General features: G+C 39.9%; 1 protein-coding gene across 1 annotated transcript in view; it reads left to right on the top strand.

Annotated features, from left to right (window-relative positions):
- The first annotated feature begins 17 nt into the window (after positions 1–17).
- Positions 18–19,992, top strand: part of ALG5 (ALG5 dolichyl-phosphate beta-glucosyltransferase) — a 49,882-nt gene continuing 29,907 nt past the window's right edge. The window contains exons 1-6 of the mRNA XM_054446495.2: positions 18–397; positions 4,057–4,228; positions 4,618–4,664; positions 5,970–6,038; positions 10,075–10,167; positions 13,917–14,030. Of these exons, the coding sequence (XP_054302470.2) occupies positions 146–397; positions 4,057–4,228; positions 4,618–4,664; positions 5,970–6,038; positions 10,075–10,167; positions 13,917–14,030 (747 nt within the window). The 5' untranslated portion in view covers positions 18–145. The remainder of the gene's footprint in view (positions 398–4,056; positions 4,229–4,617; positions 4,665–5,969; positions 6,039–10,074; positions 10,168–13,916; positions 14,031–19,992) is intronic.

The following is a 19,992-nucleotide window of genomic DNA, read 5'->3' as shown; positions in this document are numbered from 1 at the left end:
AATAAACCAGAAACGTTTAACTGGATGAGTTGTATGGTATGTGGCTATCTTAATAAGGCTGTTAAAAACACGATTAGTTTTTTTTTTTATCTGAAATTCAAATTAAGTAGATGTCTTGCATACTTGATAAACCTGGCGCCCTGCTATGGAACCTAGCGCTCCTCTCCACCGACTGGGCGCCGAGGGCACGAGAGCGGCGTTTTCTCCGCCTCGCCACGCGGGGGCGCTGCGGCCAGCGGGCGCGACCTCTCTGGTGGCGGGGCCGGGTCGCGCGGGCGCGCTTCCGCCTGTGTGTAGGTCCGGGATTGGGCGGGCTGCCCCGGCATGGAGAATGGCTCTGCTTCTGCTGCAGCTGACGGTGCTCGGCGCGGCGCTGGCGGCCGCAGCCCTCGTACTGGTGAGAACAGGGATGGGAACCCGCGCAGGCCGGGGCTTACCGCTCTCCTGGAGACTGCGGCTCCTCAGGCGTCCCCTCCTCCGCGCTACCCGTTCTCGGAGAAGTCCCTTTTCCCCTAGCTTCCCCCAAATTCCTGACCTCGGAGTTTCCTTTCCTGGAGTTTCACTCTCCTTTTCTTCGGTTCTTTAATTTTCCCTTGGAATCTTATCTCTTTGTGTGCTCAGAGACTTGTAAGTTTATTCACACTGGGGCGCACCCACCCGGCCTGGCATCGTCGCCGCTTCCATCGCCCCTGGCGCCCGTGCCCCCTACCCACCTGCTCTGTCAGCCTCGACCTCTCCCATACTCTCCGGGACCTGCAGCCGCTGCATTTCTGCTCCACCCAGGGAGGTCTGGAGCCCCTAGAAGGGGTGTGCTCCCTTGCCTGCCCCCTTCGCTGATGGGGTTAAGCAAATAGGGGTGACGGAGCCTTGACGGCAGCCATCTGTTACAAATGGGAATAAATCCGTGGATCGATGAGACCCACTAGGGACGCAGGGTGAGCGAGAGAGACAGGCCTCAGGCCTCTTGTCGGGGGCGCACTGTGTCCCAGAATTAAGCACCCTAAATATACTGCCCCTGAACAAGGCAAGATGATAGAATTCAAACTTGATTGTCTTTGCCCTTGCTCTCGAAACACAAAAACATTGTAAACACTTGCTGATTGTTAAGTGGTAGAAAATTGGTGAACTCTCTCCCGCACACCTTGGAATGAGCCTGCCCTCTAGTTTGTAAGTGGAGAGGGTTTCAGCTTCCTTGACATTCAGATTAGCCACCTAGACAGCACTGCCAGGCAGGGCACTCTGCCATCTTTCCAGAGGTTGTATAAATTTAGTTTAGATAAAATGTAATGCATCCTTCTTTGTTGATAGTATCTGGGTGAGAGAGGAGTCCTCTCTTGCCCTAACTAGTGGAGATTTCAGGGTTTAGGGCTTTTTTGTTTTTTCAAGTTTTTGAGCAAACCAGGATTTATTTAATTATTTATTTATTTATTTATTTTTGGAGGGATGTGGGCGGGGAGTGGATTCACACATTCTTAGATTGAAGCTGCCTTACTTTGGGTCTTTTGCACGGATTTTATGGGATTGTACTGACGGTATTTGTTCCCACTAGCTTGAAGTGATAAGAGCTACCATTTATTGATTGTAGTACTTACTATATGTTGTGTTGCACTTGGTTTAATAGGAGTTATTAAATCTTTAAAATAACACTGTGACATATATGTTATCATTAGCATTATTTTACTGGTGAGGAAACATGTTGGAGAAATGAGCTTGTGTACTCAAATGTTACACAACTAGTGAAACTTAGGTTTTTTAAATGCCAGAGCAAGAAATCGTTAAAAAAATAGTTTTTCAAAACCTCATCCTGTCTTCATATGTATCCACTCTCCATTCTTACTTTCTCACAGTCTCACCTCCTTTCTGAATTATTTTAAAACAACTCGAAGACATTTTGTCTTTAAATCCTCAGCATTTATTTCTAACAGATAAGGTCCTTCTTTTTAAAATACCACAATAAACAGATTTAAGTTTATTCTGTGATTTCAAATGCCCCCTCAGTTCACTTGCCCTCACTTATCTCATATATGTCTCAGTATATATGTCTGTCTGTTCCAATCAGGATCCAAACAAGCGCCACACATTGTACTCCGTTGATGTCTTGAGTCTCTTAATCGGTTGACAGTTTCTCCTCCCCCTTTTTTTCTTTTCCTTGTCTTTTTTTTTTTTTTTTTTGAGACGGAGTTTGGCTCTTGTTGCCCAGGCTGGAGTGCAGTGGCGTGATCTTGGCTCACTGCAACCTCCGCCCTCAAGCAATTCTCCAGCCTCAGCCTCCTGAGTAGCTGGGATTACAGGCGCCTACCACCACTCCCGGTTAATTTTTGTACTTTTAGTAGAGATGTGGTTTCGCCATGTTGGCCAGGCTGGTCTCGAACTCCTGACCTCAGGTGATCCGCCCTCCTCGGCCTCCCAAACTTCTGGGATTACAGACATGAGCCACCACGCCCGGCGTTTTTCCTTGTCTTTAATATGATCATTTGTCCTGTAGAACTTCTCACAATTTGGATTTCTTTGATTGCATCCCCTTAATGCCTTTTAACATCTTCTATCTCAAATTTTCTATAAACTAGTAGTTAGGATCGAGAGACCTGATCAGATACATACTTGATGTGTTTTTTAATCAAGAAAAAATTGTGAGTGATGCTTCTTCCTTTCTCTCGTGTCTCATCAGGAGTCATGTAATGGCCATTTGTCTCTGGTGTTAAGATGGATCTGTGGTTTCTAATGTTGCCAGCCAGACCCACCAGTTTATAAAGTTTGTCATCAGCCTAATGGTTTTAGTAGTCATTGAGGATCATTACCTAAATGCTTTATTTCATTGTGGGTTGTAAAGTGAAATATTCTCATTGTATCCTTCATTTATTACCTAGAGTTTTGTAATGAAAGAAATCTCATCCTCAGCTATTCATTTACCCTAAAATACCTTTCATACATATAAAACGCAAAAGGCAAATTTTTGAAATGAGATGGTTCCTGCATCTTACCCAGTTTTTGTTTTTAGTATCACTGTGAATTTACGATTTACAGTATTTTTCGTGGTTTGATCCATTGCAATAATTTTTTTTTGGCGGGGGGAGGTGGAAGGATGATCAGATTCTTGCATCGTAGGCCACTGAGAGCCCCTTCAGGTTGACTACTTTGTCCTTTCAGTACAAACCTTACAATCTTTGATAATCTTTCATTATAATCTTATAATCTATGAAGTGATAGTAGTTGATGATGGCAGTAAAGATCAGACCTCAAAGATCAAACCTCAGGAGCTGATGACAATGACAATTTGATAATGTCTTCAAATTGATCATCAAATTACAAATGAGTAGCATTCCAAAAATATATAGACTGTTTTGAAAGCAGAAAGTGTACCAATAGAAACAATGTAAAAACAATGATTATTTCCAAAGCTTAGCTCCCAAGTGCATATGGAAAGGAGCCTGTAAGTTAGATACTTCAGTAAATGCTGTATTCTGAATTCAAATTTGAGTTAAGTGTCAAAAACATATTCTTAAACATTGTTGGTCCCTACTTGGTAGTCTGGGGAATCTTCCTTTTATATCTTGGGTCTGTCTGGTCCTGGATGGAAAGTGTGCCCTCACCCCACATGTTCCAACTTCAAAATGGACTTGTCCTGTCACATATAGATTCCAAGTAGAGACAGAACCTTACTATATGTGTGTGTGTCTCTGTGTTTTGTCTCTATGCATGTAGACACGCTAAGGATCAGGGGTTTAGGGCACCTAAGAGTAGACTGGTCTTCCTGTAGTGACTGACCTTTATTGCAGCTGGGATGGTGGAGGCCTGGGGAATGAAGACTGGGAAGAGACAGAGCCTCCTAAGGCATCAGCACCTTACTGATGGAAAAAAAGGACAGTAATTCATTCATAAGTAGGGGACTCACTATTGTCTGATTTTGGAGTCACCTCTAGACCATTGTTAATGAACTAAAACCTGAGAGTGAATATTCAACTAAAAGAAAAGTAGATGATGTATTCTAACATAAATACAGAAAACTCAGCAAAACATAATTTCTGTTTTGTAAAAGACATGTATGTCTGCTTTTAGATTTCCATCATTGCATTTATAACTGCTACAAAAATGCCAGCGCTCCATCGACATGAAGAAGAGAAGTTCTTCTTAAATGCCAAAGGCCAGAAAGAAACTTTACCCAGCATATGGGACTCACCTACCAAACAACTTTCTGTCGTTGTGCCTTCATACAATGAAGAAAAACGGTGTAAGCCCTGTTTTGATTTTTTTGGTAAAGGGTAGTTTGGAAAAGAAAAGGAAATTGAAAGTATTTGACTTCACTGTCTTTGCCAAAACATTAATAGATGTGGGCTGTGTTGAGCACACAGTTGATAATTGTTGTAGTTCGGCAGAGAGGGAAGTGAATATTTGCTCTCATGAGTAGGAGCAGCATCATGAGGCAGCGGGACTGGAATGTTCTAGAGAGGTAATAAGCACGTTGTGGACAGAAAGCAGGATTCCAGATGGGAATGACCATTGGGAGAGTACCAGAGGGGCTTGTTAGATTATTGGGACTTTTTTCTGTATGTAAGCTGAATGTGCCGGGCTTGGAAAATCATTTTCAAAAGCGATTTTTAATATATTTTTTTCTTTAAGTGCCTGTGATGATGGATGAAGCTCTGAGCTATCTAGAGAAGAGACAGGTATCATGTTTTCTCTTTTAATATGATATCTCCAATTAAAACTAGACCAGGTCACCAATTGTGGACCCCAAGCTAGATGCACTGTGAGAGGCAGTCCTGGCAGCACCCTGATCGCTGGGCCACCTGCTGCTTGCTTGTTGTTATCCATAAGCCCGGCACGTAGCATGCTACCTCCAGAGGCAGGTGGGTGACCCAGGACAAACCAGAAAGCGAAAATTTCTGTTTCTGTACCCTCCTACCCATTTTTCTCTTGTCTTGCTTGATGATATATTTAAAATTGAGTGACAGTGTATGTCTGCAGACTTTGTATGATGCCACAATGCTGTTTTTACTTTTATGACTTGTAAGAAAAGGTGTATTGTTGTTTTTGCTGTTAACTTTTATTCTCTTCTCCCTTTTTTTATTTTTTGGTTAACTGAGTTTGAATAAACAGAAAAACTAAGTCTGAATGAACAGAAAAAAGATATTTTTAAAAGACACACTTACATTGAAATTATTTTATATTTCTTCAATATTCTCAAGAGTCTCCCCTCACATTTTCTTCCTGTTTTCCCTACATAAGGAGAACAGAAATAATACACAACCTTCTTTTGTAACATTAGCTGCCATTGGAATCCCCCTGGAGGGATTAAGAATTAAGTGAGTTCTTTTAAAAAAAAAAAAATTGTTTTGATTTACTTTGCTTTTAGATTTTTTGTATAAAGGGGAACTAGAAGGTTCACTGAAAGAGAAAGGGCTCTATTACCTTATTACCAACTCCAAACATTCAACTTAGAGAAAAGAAGAAAGGAATTGAGCCCTTAATATGTATGAGGCTTCTACCTCTTCAATTACATGTAATCTTCACACCAGCCACATAGAGTAGGTTTTTCTGTTCTCTTTTTTTAATCAGAAAATAGGTCCAAAAAGTTAAATTGCCCAAGGTCATCAGGTTAAGAAATGCTGCAGCCACGCTGGAATCTGCCCTCTCTGACTTCAAACCTCAGGAGCTTTTTTCTTACACACCTGTACCCTCTCAAATGTGCTGTAGTACCGCAAGTTCCACCACCAAGGTACAGGGCAGACCGGGGAACAGCAAGGTGACATGGAGAGATTGAGTCAATATTCACTCTCCACCTCTACCCAGGATCTCTCTCTCTTTTTTTACTTAGCCTTTTTATTTTATGCGGTTTGTGCACTAATATTTATATTCAAATTTATATGTATCAACGCTAAAGCAGTTGTTTTTTAAATTATTGGTGATTTCATTAGAATACTTCATGGCAGTTATGCCAAATTGTATTATTTTATTTTTGTTTCTTGCAGAAACGAGATCCTGCGTTCAATTATGAAGTGATAGTAGTTGATGATGGCAGTAAAGATCAGACCTCAAAGGTAAATACACTTGCTTTTAGAATTGACAATAGATAGAAAATAGAGAATAATTTTGCACATGTGAAATCTCACTTTCATTCACCAGCGGACCACAAAGCTGTGCCTAACACTCTCCATTGTTATAGTGTAGATAGCAGAAAAAACAGATTTCATTTATGGAACTTCTCCATAAGACCAGGGAAGCTTTGAAGATCGCCAGATAGGGAAGAAACATGCCCACACACAGTTCCTGCTGGCCTTTAGGGTAGGAACCTTCGTTGCCTACCAATTTGTGCTTCCTTTTTCCCTAAGCACAGTTTCTTTATGCTCCATCTTGCCTTATAATTTCTAAAGCAGTCACGCCAATAGAAAGCTGCCTTCGTACCAGCCCCTGGGAAGCAGGTGTGTCCTTTCACATGCACAGAGAGCATTGGCAGGATCTGGCTTAGGAAGGGTAAGTGCTGCACTTTGAATAGTATGATGTGAAAGTTATGAACACAAGCCATCTCAGCAGTTTAGTGATACATGAAGGGAATGGCATGGAAAGCCACATTGGACACTTGCTGTTGAGATTAGAGAGGTAGCCGAGACCCAGCTGAGGCTGTGCATCTTCTCCTGAGAAGCACTTTTTTGGTGGCCCTTGACCTGTGAGTGGCCAGCTGCTCTGCTGGGAGGATCAGGGATGCCCTCCCAGGGAGGACAAGCAACGGAGGGGTTAGCAATTGGTCCCACTGTTCCCAAGGTTGGGAGGAAGTAGAAAGTTGAAATTATATTTAGTAGAAGTTTTTATTTAAAACAAACCAGTTTTTGCTAAGTTAAGTATTTATAGATTCCCTGTTAATGTCTTACAGTCTGAGGGGTATGAGGAAAATTTTAGATATGGCTCTTGTTCTTGAAGTGTTTCAGACTAAGGGAGCACAAAGTATAGTACAAGAGAATACTGCAGTTGTACAGTGATGTTTATTATATCCTCAAACAACATATCAAAAAGGCAAGCAGGCACTCAGTAGGAACTCAGTTCACAAATGGTGGCCGAGTGACAGCTGCTGCCCTGTATACTAAAGGCCATGCTGTAAAGCTTCAGTGTGCATCCATTCCAAACAGGTGTGGCTTCAACAATGTTATATTCCTTGAAGCTAGATAACCATACTCTCTAGAGGGAGCTTTTAACATAGTAAAGTCTTGTTAGTTCACTTAGCTACTTATACAGTGACTTTATTTTCTTGGTTTTGGAGTCTCAAGTATTGTGCCATTCCAGAGTAAACATCTACAGCACAAATAACCGTTCTTTGAACAGACATTTCTTCAGCTGTTAAGCAGGAGTTGAGAGTTCTGACTGGTACTAAAATACAAAGATGTAAAGACCACTTTCTGCCTTGAAGGAGTTCACATCTATTAATAACACTGGAAATAGGCATCAAATATGCACTATGTGTTAGACATTTTTATCACTTAGGAACTATATCATAGAGTGGCTTAGATAATAAAGATGTTTAATTATCTCATCTGCCAGGAAGTCTAGAAATAGTTGATTCCAGAGTTGGCTTAGCATTTAAACAGGATCAGATTGCTGGATCCACATCATTTTCAGTCTCATGCACTCCTTCATCACAAAATGGCCACAGCTGCAAATATTACATGTCCTGGAGTAGTAAGGGACAGCCAGGACTTTAAGAATCATCTCTGGGCTGGGCATGGTGGCTGATGCCTGTAATCCCAACACTTTGGGAGGCCAGGGTGGGAGGGTGGGAGGATTGCTTGAGCCCAAGAGTTCAAGGTTGCAGTGAGCTATGATCGCACCACTGCACTCCAGCCTGGGTAGCAGAGCAAGACCTTGTGTCAAAAAAAAAAAAGAATCATCTCTGCGTGCATCTCTCCTTTTTAACTAGGAATGAAAATCTTTATCAGAAGTCCTCACCCCTCCCTCTAGTAAAGCCCACACCCAAAGTTCACAAGCTAGAACTTAGTGACATGACCACCAAAGCCTGCAGGGAGGCTGCAGAAGTACTCAGCAAAGAGGAGTTAGACCAATCATGGTTCATCCCCTAGGGCTTCACAGTTGTCACTATGCATTACAGGGGCCATAATAGCAAAGAAGGAGGCACTGTTTGCTGGTTTGGCAGCTAGTTAACAGTGCTACAACAGGAGTGTGTACATAGGACCATGGCTGCATTTGCTCATTGAAACTGATAGATTTCATTTATGTGTCAGGTACCAGAAATAAAAATCTTTGCCTTTAAGTAGCTGACATTTACAGTTGCATTATGTAATGAGTAAAGTAATAGTTGAAAGAGAAAATGCTTTAGTAGTACATATTGCTATTAGAATTATACTTTTCTTTTTCCCGGGGGAAGGTGGGGATGGGCATGGAGGCTAGAAAAGAAAAATAGTGTTTGGCTGAGTCTTAAGCTGGCCTGACAGGTGGGGAAGCTGGAAGACAGTGTTCTGAGAAAAGGCATACAAGTGTAAGACCGTGGTATGGTCTGGAAATCTCAAATATTGCTAATGTTCATGGTACTAATGGGGCAGCCTCAGAAGCTGGCTAAAAAGGTGAAGGCTGAATCACAGAGGATCTCCTATGCTATGATAAGGAACTCATATGTGATGCTTAGAAGCCGTAGGTCGTCATTGAGGGTGTTTGAACAGGGCTTATGTGAACTGATTTCCATATTAGAAAGGCTACTCGTATAACTTTAGGAATGAATTAGGGAGTCAGGGTAGAGATGTGGAGATTTTAGGGGATAAGGCCCTGAACTAGGTCAGGAAGATGTGAGGATAGCATGGATTTGAGAGGGATTTTACAAATCAGCCAGTGAGTTATAGTAGCCAGTGAATTGTGATGGGTGATAGAAACGGAAGATGATTCTCAGGCTTTCAATTTGAGCAACTTAGTAGATGGTGATGCCATTTGCTGCAGCAAGGAATATAGACTGAGCAAGAGTTGGGAGGAGGAGATGAATGAAATTCTGGAGTTTTTATTTATCTGATATATAAGTAGGTGACACAGGAGAGAAGAGTCTGGGCTCTAAACAGGCATGTGAGATTCATAAATATAAGCTGTAATTAAGCCCATTCAATGACTCCCAGTGAGCTTTTATGTTGAGAAGAGAAGATGGCCAGCGGTTTCCCATTAGCTGTGTGTACAGTGTAGAGTCGGTCCTTGTGCGGATTATCAGCATTTAAGGAGCAAGCCAAGCAAAAGGAGTTAGTGGTGAAAACTTAGGAACAGTAGAGGAGGGCAAAGGCCAGATGAGAGCAACTTTACAGCTGCCTGTAGAGGTGGTTGTCAAAGGAGAGGGTACCTGATGGGCTAAGGTTACAAGGAAAGGGGATGTGGAAGAGCAAAGGGCATGAGCCATACTACAGTGGACTGAAAAATAAATGGGTGATGAAATGCACGTGGCAAATATAGATCACTATCTCACGACTTTGATTATAAAGCAGAATAATGGCCGTAGCTTGAGAATATAGTGAAATCAAAGGAAAGTTTTTAGGATGCTGGCAGCTTGAGCAAGTCTGAGGCTGTGGAGCCAGCAGAGAGGAAGAGATTGAAGATTTAGAAGAGAATTTACTGCTGAGAGAGAGGAATTTGAGTGAAAAGATTTGGGAGAAATGGTCAGGGTACAAACAGCCTCTCTGGGGAATAAGATCGATTGCAGACCAGAACAAATACAAAAGTCATTAACCAGTGTTAAGGGCCCAATCACAAATTTGTACCAGTCAGATAGCACATGGCTTTTGTGGGTTTTTTTTGTTTGTTTGTTTGTTTGTTTTGTTTTGTTTTTAGCAGCTCAGTAGCTTAGGTAGAGGAGTCAAGAAGGTCATTGCCCACTATGGTGGTTCCTCTGCGGGAAATTGAACTATGATTTCAACCTAGTAGGTAAATGGCACCAAGAATTTTACAGCTCCTCCAGGTCATCAAAATGTACAGTGGGTATAATCTAGTCACAAGAAGGGATAAACTGCAATAGCAGTGTTTGAGCCAAAGCAAGAAACACGGCTTATATAATTCTATAATCCAAATTAATTTTATTCTGATTTTTATATAATTTCACAGGTAGCTTTTAAATACTGCCAGAAATATGGAAGTGACAAAGTACGTGTGATAACCTTGGTGAAGAATCGTGGAAAAGGTGGAGCGATTAGAATGGTAATACATATTTTCAACATTTTTATCTAAAATATGAAGGTATCTTGAATAATGTCTTTTGCAGACTTGTGTGTTTGCTCGCTGCTTGAATACCAGCATTTCAAGTTAGTGATAACATATTTTTAATAATAACTTCATGTTTTTAGTCAAATTTTAAGATGTGTCATATCTATAATATAGTAGGTGATTTAAAAATATATTTATGTATTTATGCTTATCTTAAAGTTTAAAATGTTACCATCTACCTCTGCATCTTTGATAGAGTTAGCAGATAGTAAGCTTATGTGGTTTTCTGCAGTTTAAAAAATGCTTTTTTGTATTAAGTTTTACGTTGATGAAGGTATGCTGTTATGCATGGTAGCGTGAACTAAGATGAATTTGACTTGGGTCTATCCTGATGAAATGTGCAGTCTCATAGGAAAGGTAAGCATTTGCATAAGTAAAAAAGAAGATTATAATTATGAGAGACGTGCAGATAAAGTGCTAAGAAATTTCAAAAAAGAGGTTACTGTCAACTGAGGCATATCAGGTATGAATCAAGCTGAAAGTTTAAAAATCAAGATATGTGAAAGAAAACCTAAATAATTGACTTTGAGGTTCATTTATTTATTTTTCCTTCATAAAAAGAAGTCTAGAGGTGGGCAGTCCAGGGCTTGTTCAACTCCACAGTCATCAGAAGTCTAGGCTTCTGCCGTTTCACTCCTTCTTCCTCATGCACACAGGGTGACTCCTGGAGCACTAGCCATCATGTCCACATTCAACAGGAAGGAGAAGGGAAATGGTCAGGATACAAACCATCACATGTTGCCCTCCTCACAGTGTCTTATGAGTTGGGTGCTATTAGTTTGATTATTATATAGATGAGGAAAGTGAGGAAAGAAGGTAAAGTAAATTACCCAACATTATCAGATGATAAGAGGTAGAGTCAAGATTTGGATGCAGTTAGTTTCATTCTAAAAGCCGTGCTTTTAACCTCTGATAACTCTAGAGAGAAAAGACTTGAGAAAACAGCACACCATTTAGTAAAGCCAGAAAAGACAGAAGTAGAAACTCTTTGGATATGTACTAGAAACAGTGATTCACTTTGGCTGGGTCACAGGATATATGAAACAGAGACAAAGTAGGATTGATGCAATGTCATGATGGGCTTTAAATCTATCCATCTGTTTCTTTATTCAGCCAACGTTTTACTTTCATTAGAGACACCGAGATGAAAGACACCTATTCTGTCCTTAAGGATATCACAGTTTAGTAGGGAGACAGACCACTGCCATACAGTGTTGTAAATGCTATAATAGAAGTACATGCAAAATGTTGGTGCCACCATCTTTTGTGGGGAGCAGCACAGATGTCCCAGAGGAGGCAAATTCTGGGCGGGATCTTTAAGGAGGATTAGGACTTAACCACCTACAAGTTGGGAGGGCAGGGAGCCTAGACGGGGAACATGAACAAAGGCACAGCAATGTGAAAGAACATGCCACAGTAAAGGGCCCACTCATGGTACCCACGTCTTGACTGTGGAGATAAGGCTGGAGGGGTGGGTGGTTTAAGGTCACAAACTGTAGATGAGGGGCTTTTACATTTTTTTACCATTGACAGAGTGACACTTTAATCAGCCAGCAGCAAGTGTAGCAATATTGGGCAAGGTATGATGAATATTTATTTGGATTATGATAGTGACAGAAGAGAAGAAAATGAGGGGATAAATGTGAGAGCTATTAAAATGACATAGAATTGGGTCTGGGATCAGGGACAAGAATGACATGCTAAGCCATTCTTGTATTGCTATAAAGAAATACCTGAGACTGGATAATGTATAAAGAAAAGAGATATGATTGATTCGCGGTTCTGCATGCTGTACACGAAGTGTGGTGCCAGCATTTGCCTCTAGTGAGGGCCTCAGGAAGCTTCCACTCATGATAGAAGGCGAAGTGGAAGCAGGCGCATCGTATGATGAGAACAGGAGCAAGTTAGCGGGCATGGTGGTGCCACACACTTTTAGACAACCAGATCTCATGAGAACTTGCTCACTATTGTAAGGACAGCACCAAGCTGTTCATGAGGGATCCACCCCCATGACCCAAACACCTCCCACTGGACCCCACCTCCAACATTGGGGATCACATTTCAGTATGAAATTTGGAGGGGACACAGATCCAAACTATGTCAAATGAGTACCACTGGCCTTGGGTAACAGGGAGGATGGTGATGCCATTAATAGAAGGAATGAAACACTGGAGGAGGAGCTGGTATAAGAGGCAGTTATGTTGAGTTTGAGCCATATTAAGTTTGAGACAACATGCAGTGGTATCCAGAATAGCCTAGGAGAGAGGATGAGAGTGAGTCATCCACATACATCGGGTGATAGTTGAACCTGAAGCCATTAAACTGGCAAAGAGGAGGTTACAGAGAAAAGGAGAACCAGGAAATCTTAAGGCAATGAGGCACATGAGAAATAATGGGCATAAAATATGACTGAGGAAACACAAATGGGAGTTGCTATGGTAGACTGCCTTTTCAAGGAGCTGCAGCAAAGTGAAGGCCATAGACGGCAGAACAGGAAAGTAGGCTTAAACAAGTTTGATCATGCATCATTGAAATTAGTCACTTACTGGTTTTTTGCCCCATTTCAAACTACTAGCTCCAGTTTTTTTTACCACCTCAGCCTCCCAAGTAGCTGGGACTGCAGGCATGTGCCACCATATCAGGCTAATTTTTTAAATTTTTTTGTAGAGATGGAGTCTAACTGTATTGCCCAGACTGGTCTCAAACTCCTGAGCTCAAGCAATCCTTCCACCTCAGCTTCCCAAAGTGCTAGGATTATAGGCATGAGTCATCTCACCTAGCCTTTTGCATTTGTTCTAATGGGTGTGATTAAAAAGACATCACAGATACTAACTAGTTAGCTTATTATACCATAGAATAAATGATCTGATTTCTCTCTACATTTGTATATGTCTTATCTGTAGTCACACTATGTTGTGTTATCAAAGCAATTTTACTATATCAAACCATAAATATATTTGCACCTAAGAAATAAGGAATTCACTCAAATACACCAGAGAAATTAAAAGTTGATGTGCAGTTTATTTCTGTATGAAATGTGCACTCATGGAGCCATAATTTGCAGAAAGGACCAGCCAATTCAGAATTGAATGGCATAATTTTGCTGTTTCAAATATCACAAATGGCATAAAATAACATTTGGATTTATGCATAATTCTTAAATTTTATTGACACTTTTTATTTCTTTAATTAATTTAGCAAACTTTAGATCCTATAATAAATGATACTAAAGACCTGTACATTTCTCAGCATATCTATATATTAGAATGTTTAATCTGTCTATAAACATGTTCTTTATATGTGGTTCTAAGTAGCCCCTAATTCATTTTAAGCATCATGACACGATAAGCATATAATATGTATGATACGTACTGTCCCTTTTTATTCTTTGTGATGCAGAATATCTTTAATTTGTCCAAACCTAGTTTATTATCTTGGTATTTTCCAAGATATTTGTAGTATGACTTCACAAAGTTTTTAAAATAATGAAGATAGGCAATAGGTACATTTGAGAAGATCGTCTTAATATACAGGTAATTTGTTTTCAATGAACTCTGGCCTCCTTCAGCCATCTCATACCTCATCTTTCACTCTTAGGTATTTTAAGTAGAACAGACTGAAATGTCATTGAATTTAACCTGAATTTTAACCAATTTTCTTTGACTTGAAATTTTAAAATACAGGGTATATCCAGTTCTCGAGGAGAAAAGATCCTTATGGCAGATGCTGATGGAGCCACAAAGTTTCCAGATGTTGAGAAATTAGAAAAGGGACTAAATGATCTACAGCCTTGGCCTGTGAGTATAAGAATGTAGTTCAAATAACATTCAGTCAAGAATGCAGGGGAGCTAAAGTAAAGTTAAAGGAGAATTTACCTGTCAGTTTAAAAACTGAGTGTTTTTGGTATGAAATCGTTATACAAATGGTACAGCCCCATAGAGAACTGATCATTTTGTTACAAATATTGTCTGATTTTATGAGATTCACTTGACGATTACTTATTTAATATTGTGACCATTTCTCTCTCTTGATTTCTGATTGCTTCTACCCAAGTTTTAATATTTATTGTGCATATTCAATCTTAATTGAATATACTTTTATTTAAAAGTATAGCCTGAGTTCCAGGTAAAGATGTGAAATGAAGCTGGATCACAGAATCCAGTTTTTGATGAAACAAACAAAATCACAAGCAGCAATCACTCAAAAAGGATTATTTGAAACTTCACACCATAACTTCAAAAAGTGGAGGTTGAGGAAAGAAATAAAATCCTAGTGCCATTCCTACCTTTTAAAAGCCATTTAGAGAAATAAGATGTATTTGGCAAACGCTCGGGATTTATCCAAATACTTCTCAATCTGGAAAAAATGAATAAGAGAATGAAAAAGCATCCTTGGACAACATCAAACAATATACCTACCATCACACAATATGTCACAATTTCAGCAGAAGCAAGAAAACTTGCTGAGAGCTGCCATTTTTCAGGACTGTAAGCTGAGTTGGGGATACAGATCCATGTGACTAGATCCTTTCCTGGATGGAGTGTAGCTTGTTCAAGACACTTGACAAAATCTCACAAGACCAGGGAACCCAAGTAACCAACAAAGCCACGTAGAGCTCCAGGGGAGGGGCCCTCCTCCCTGCCTTCCCACCGCCTACCCTCAAGTCCAGATATAATACTCAGGCCTTGAAATTCTAGTTTAGAGGGGGAAGAGATACAAGTACATCAAGGAGAATGTTCATTTACTATAGGAGAGCTGCCCATGTTAATGATGACAAAATAAAAGAAAGAAATGGCAATCACACCAACATATAATTACACAAAAAGAATTAAAGTTGCATACAAAAGATTAAGATAGTGTAATCCAAGGAAAAGGACAAAATTACATGCAAGTATTCTGGCTAAAGAAATAAAACAATGAAAATAAGAATTTAGCAACACAGGTCTTCAAAGGTAAGATGACAAAACAACAAAATGGGATTAAAAGAAAAATTACAGGCCAGGTTTACATGCCTGTAATTCCAGCACTTTGGGAGGCCAGGGCAGAAAGATCGCTTGAGGCCAGGAGTTTGAGCCCAGCCTGGGCAACATAACGAGACTCCATCTCTGTAAAAATAAGAGAAAAATTAACAGGGTGTGGTGGTGCATGCCTCTAGTCCCAGCTACTCAGGAGGCTGAAGCAGGAGGATCATTTGAGCCCAGCAGTTTGAGGTTATAGTGAGCTGTGATTGCCCCACTGCACTCCAGCCTCAGTGACAAAGCAAGAGCCTGTCTCAAAAAAAAAAATTTACAGAACTAAGGAAACAAATTGAGACCAAAATAAGATGAATATGTAAAACTATCTATGAATGAAATAGACCTAGTTTAGAACTGAATATTATTACGTATTTATTAAGATCCTATTATAGCAAAAACCAAACCAAAAAGGTAAACATATAAGCCCCCCCAAAAAATTTAATAATAACTACAGAAAAACTCACTGCATATCTTTCTAGAAATAAATATTTATTTAATTCCACACTTTGTGAAGTATTATATTTCTCCCCCACCATCATCTGTCCCCATCCCTTGTATTCCTAGCTGTTTTTTGTTTTTTTATAGGTGTTTTTTGTTTTTTTAAGATTCTAAGTGAATCAACTAATTCTTAAGAGAATTAGCTGTAAAGATATTCATACCATTGCTCTTCAGAAGAGTAGCACTAGCTGCATGTGTCTATTTAAATTTAAATAAAATGAAAATTTAGTTCCTCAGTTTCATTGGCCACATTTAAATTACTTGTGGCTAAAAGCTACCTTTTTTTTTTTAAAAGAGATAAGGTCTTACTATGTTGCCCAGGCTGGACTCAAACTCCATCCTCCTGCCTCAGCTTCCTGAGTAGCTGGGACTACAGAAGTGAGCCACCATGCCCAGCTTGTTGTGTAGCATTTCCATCATCACAAAAAGTTCTCTGGCTTATAACATGATATGAATTTATTGTTGGATATGTTGTAGTTCACTCTTACTAAAAAAGTATTTCATGTCCAACATCTTGGTAAATCATGATAGGCTAAAAGGAAAATCTAATTCATAAAGTTACTTAGTGTGATTTCCTGGTTTTCCCTAGAGGACCCTGAGAGAAACTTGATAAATATTTCCCTTGCATTATCTTTCTAGAGGGAGCCGTGAGTGGGAGGGAGGGCATAAGGCGTCAGATTTTTAGCAGCTGATTTTGTCATTCAGCAGTAGGGCAAAGAGAATTTAAATGATTTTGCTGATGTTAGGGAGTGAACCAAACAATAAAACAGAAAAAAAATCTGAACTTTATTCTTATAAATCTAGTTCCTTTATACTACTCTGTAAAGAAAAGGAGTTCTGATGCCATATTTTTTCCTTATCATAATCCCATTTACTACATTGTTACTAGAAATGTTAAGTTTTAAAGAATTAAAGCATGTAATTATCATTAAGCTGTTAATTCATAGCCTTGGTTTTATAGCACCTTAAAGTATCCCTAATTTTTTAAGTGTCCCAACTCAATTGAATTAATTTGAATTAAATGTAGTAAGTTTTATTAATATGCATCATGTAATACTCTTTGGAGGAGGTGGAAAGGACGCAAATAAATGATAGGTGGTTAAAGTTACAAAATTCATAGTTTTTGGATCCACCCAGTGAAAAATATGGTTCTGACAAAGCTTATAAACAGCCAGTCATTGCTCTCAGAAAACTTACATTCTGAAGTTGACATGCATAGAGAAATTAGAAGAAGTCTTCTTACTTATGTAATTCAGGTGTTGGAGAACTTTTTCTATAAAGGACCATATAGTAAATATTTCAGCTTTAAAGCCAGTCAGCGTCTATGGCAGCTGCTCAACTCTCTATTGTAGCGTGAAAGTAGACATAGATAAAATACATCCTTTATTTACACAAATAAGCAGCAGATCAGATTTGGGCTACAGGCTATAGTTTGCTGACTCTTAAATCTAATTCAATCATTTATCCAATATTGGAAAGTTTTTACAACTACCTAGTGATCTTTCAGCCTCTACTGCATAGCTCTAGTGATGCCTAAGCAGCTCATTCTGTCTCAGCTCAGCTGTGAAGTTCCTCCAGACACCAGAATGCAAATACGTCTCCTTTTAATCACCCCCTTCCATTGTTTCTGTCTTCTGTAGCTACACAAAATTATCTACTCCACTTCTTTGTGACAGCCCTTCACAGAGTCAAAGCTGTTTTCCATGTGTATTCTCTATTTTAGGCTGTCAGTTCTTACCGGTTTTTTTGTTGTTGTTTGTTTGTTTGTTTGTTTGTTTTTGAGACAGAGTCTCGCTTTGTCATCCAGGCTGGAGTGCAGTGGCGCAATCTCAGCTCACTGCAAGCTCCGCCTCCCGGGTTCACGCCATTCTCCTGCCTCAGCCTCCCGAGTAGCTGGGACTACAGGCCCCCGCCACCACGCCTGGCTAATTTTTTTTTGTATTTTTAGTAGAGACAGGGTTTCACCATGTTAGCCAGGATGGTCTCTATCTCCTGACTTCATGATCTGCCCACCACGGCCTCCCAAAAGTGCTGGAATTACAGGCATGAACCATTGCGCCCGGCCCAGTTCTTTCAGTTTTTAAACATAGCATATTTTTTTCTTATAATTTTCCACTGAAGAAGTGTCTGTTTGTGTGGATTTGGTTTCCACATTACATTGTTACTTCATACAGGTATTGCCAACTCTTTTTCCTGTTCACTGCCTTTGAACTTTGTCTCTCCATCTCTATACTGGTGTGGATTTCTTTCTGTGTTCTTTTGCTTTGTTTTCAGGAATGGAATTGTGGCTAGTTATCTCTTAATAACTTCAGCTTGTTAGATTTCTGTGTCTAAAAGTGTAGGTTCTTGTTCTATCTTTAGGGCAATAGCTGTTTTCTCAATTCATTTAAGCCACAAATTTGATAAGCATGTCTTGCATGTATTTCCCTAAGCCCTAATAAAAATAGTGACTGAAATAGTTCAGAAAATAATGAAACAGGAACATGGGTTTTGTAGTCAAGTCCTGTAATTACATGACTGTCTCACTAGATGGCAGTCATTAGCTTAAATGTCTTTTACAATATTGTTTTGACCATTTAAGTCATTTCTTTAGTATGTTTTACAGTGGTTTCTAATGTCTTCTTTCTTAGCTGATTTTTTTTTAATGACTACAAAAAGAAATTTGTTACTACTTGCTTGTATTTCCTCTTAGAGTAACCAGGTTACATGTTCTGGTCTGATGATTCTTATACAAAGTCATCTTACAAAAGTTGCCTACAATTTCTTTTCTGATAATAAGTGCTCTTGTAAGGTTTTAAACTACATGTATATAATTTAAGTAGAGCTTTGTATAATACATACAAATAGAATAGGACATTTACATTTTCATACTAAAAATTTTATTTTATTTTATTTTTGAGACAGGGTCTCCCTCTGTCACCTGGATTGGAGTGAAGTGGCTCAGTGTCAGCTCACTGCAACCTCTGCCTCTTGGGCTTAAGCGATTCTCGTGCCTCAGCCTCCCGAGTAGCTGGAATTACAGGCACGCATCACCACGCCAGGCTATTTTTTGTGTTTTTTGGTAGAGATGGGGTTTCACTGTGTTGGCCAGGCTGGTCTCAAACTCCTGGCCTCAAGTGATCTGCCCGCCTCGGCCTCCCAGACTGTGGGGATTAGGGGCATGAGCCACCATGCTCAGCCAAAACTTTCATTTGTATTTTACTTATATTTTCTTTTCCCACATCTTTCTTTTTAATATGCAAAGCTTTCCTCTCAGATTTTCAGTTTCCTAACTGGTAGTTAGTCTACCTCTTTTTAAAAATATGCTTGTTTTTTAGTAATTTTTCTAAGCAAAATATATGCTGGCCAGGCACAGTGGCTCACATCTGTAATCCCAGCACTTTGAGAGGCCATGCTGGGAGGATCACTTGAGGCCAGGAGTATGAGACCAGCCTGGCCAACATAGTGAAATTCCGTCTCTACTAAAAATTAGCCAGATGTGATAGCGCACACCTGTAATCCCAGCTACTCGGGAAGCTGAGGCATGAGAATCACTGGAACCTGGGAGGCAGAGGTTGCAGTGAGTCAGGATTGCACCACTGCACTCCACCTTGGTCAACAGAGAGAGACTCTGTCTCAAAAAATAATAAAAATAAAATTTTTTCAAAAAATAATCCCGAAGTATATGATGATCACTTGTTCAGTTGCTTAACTTTTCTAAATAGAATCAAAAATCTCTAACAGGCAAAATAAATGCTAAAATGTGTGTATTGCATGATCATAGAGTAATTTCTCAGGCTGTGACTCAGGTTTTAAATTATTTTGTTAATTTTTTATTATTATTTTTCGAGACAAGGTCTCATTCTGTCACCCAGGCTGAAGTGCAGTGGTGCGATCTTGGCTAACTGCAACCTCCGCTTCCAGGGTTCAAGCAAATCTCATGCGTCAGCCTCCCGAGTAGCTGAGACTGCATGTGCAAACCACCATGCCTGATTAATTGTTTGGTAATTTTAGCAGATGAGGTTTCACCATGTTGCCGAGGCTGGTCTTGAACTCCTGACCTCAAGCAGTCAGCCCTCTTGGCCCCCCAAAGTGCTGGGATTGCAGGCTGAGTCACCACGCCTGGCCCTTAAATTCTGATTTAGACATAGCTCTAACAAGCTGAGTGGTTAGTTTTTTAAGCCCACAGATGACTAGAATTAATGGATATGAAAAAGATACGGAGAAAAATTACATTAAGAAGAACCATAGGAAGCAGATCTTAACC

The sequence above is a fragment of the Pongo pygmaeus genome, chromosome 14 (assembly GCF_028885625.2).
Source record: "Pongo pygmaeus isolate AG05252 chromosome 14, NHGRI_mPonPyg2-v2.0_pri, whole genome shotgun sequence".
Classification (NCBI taxonomy): Eukaryota; Metazoa; Chordata; class Mammalia; order Primates; family Hominidae; genus Pongo; species Pongo pygmaeus.
The sequence above is the reverse complement of the archived record's forward strand: the minus strand, read 5'-3'. Positions and strand labels throughout refer to the sequence as shown.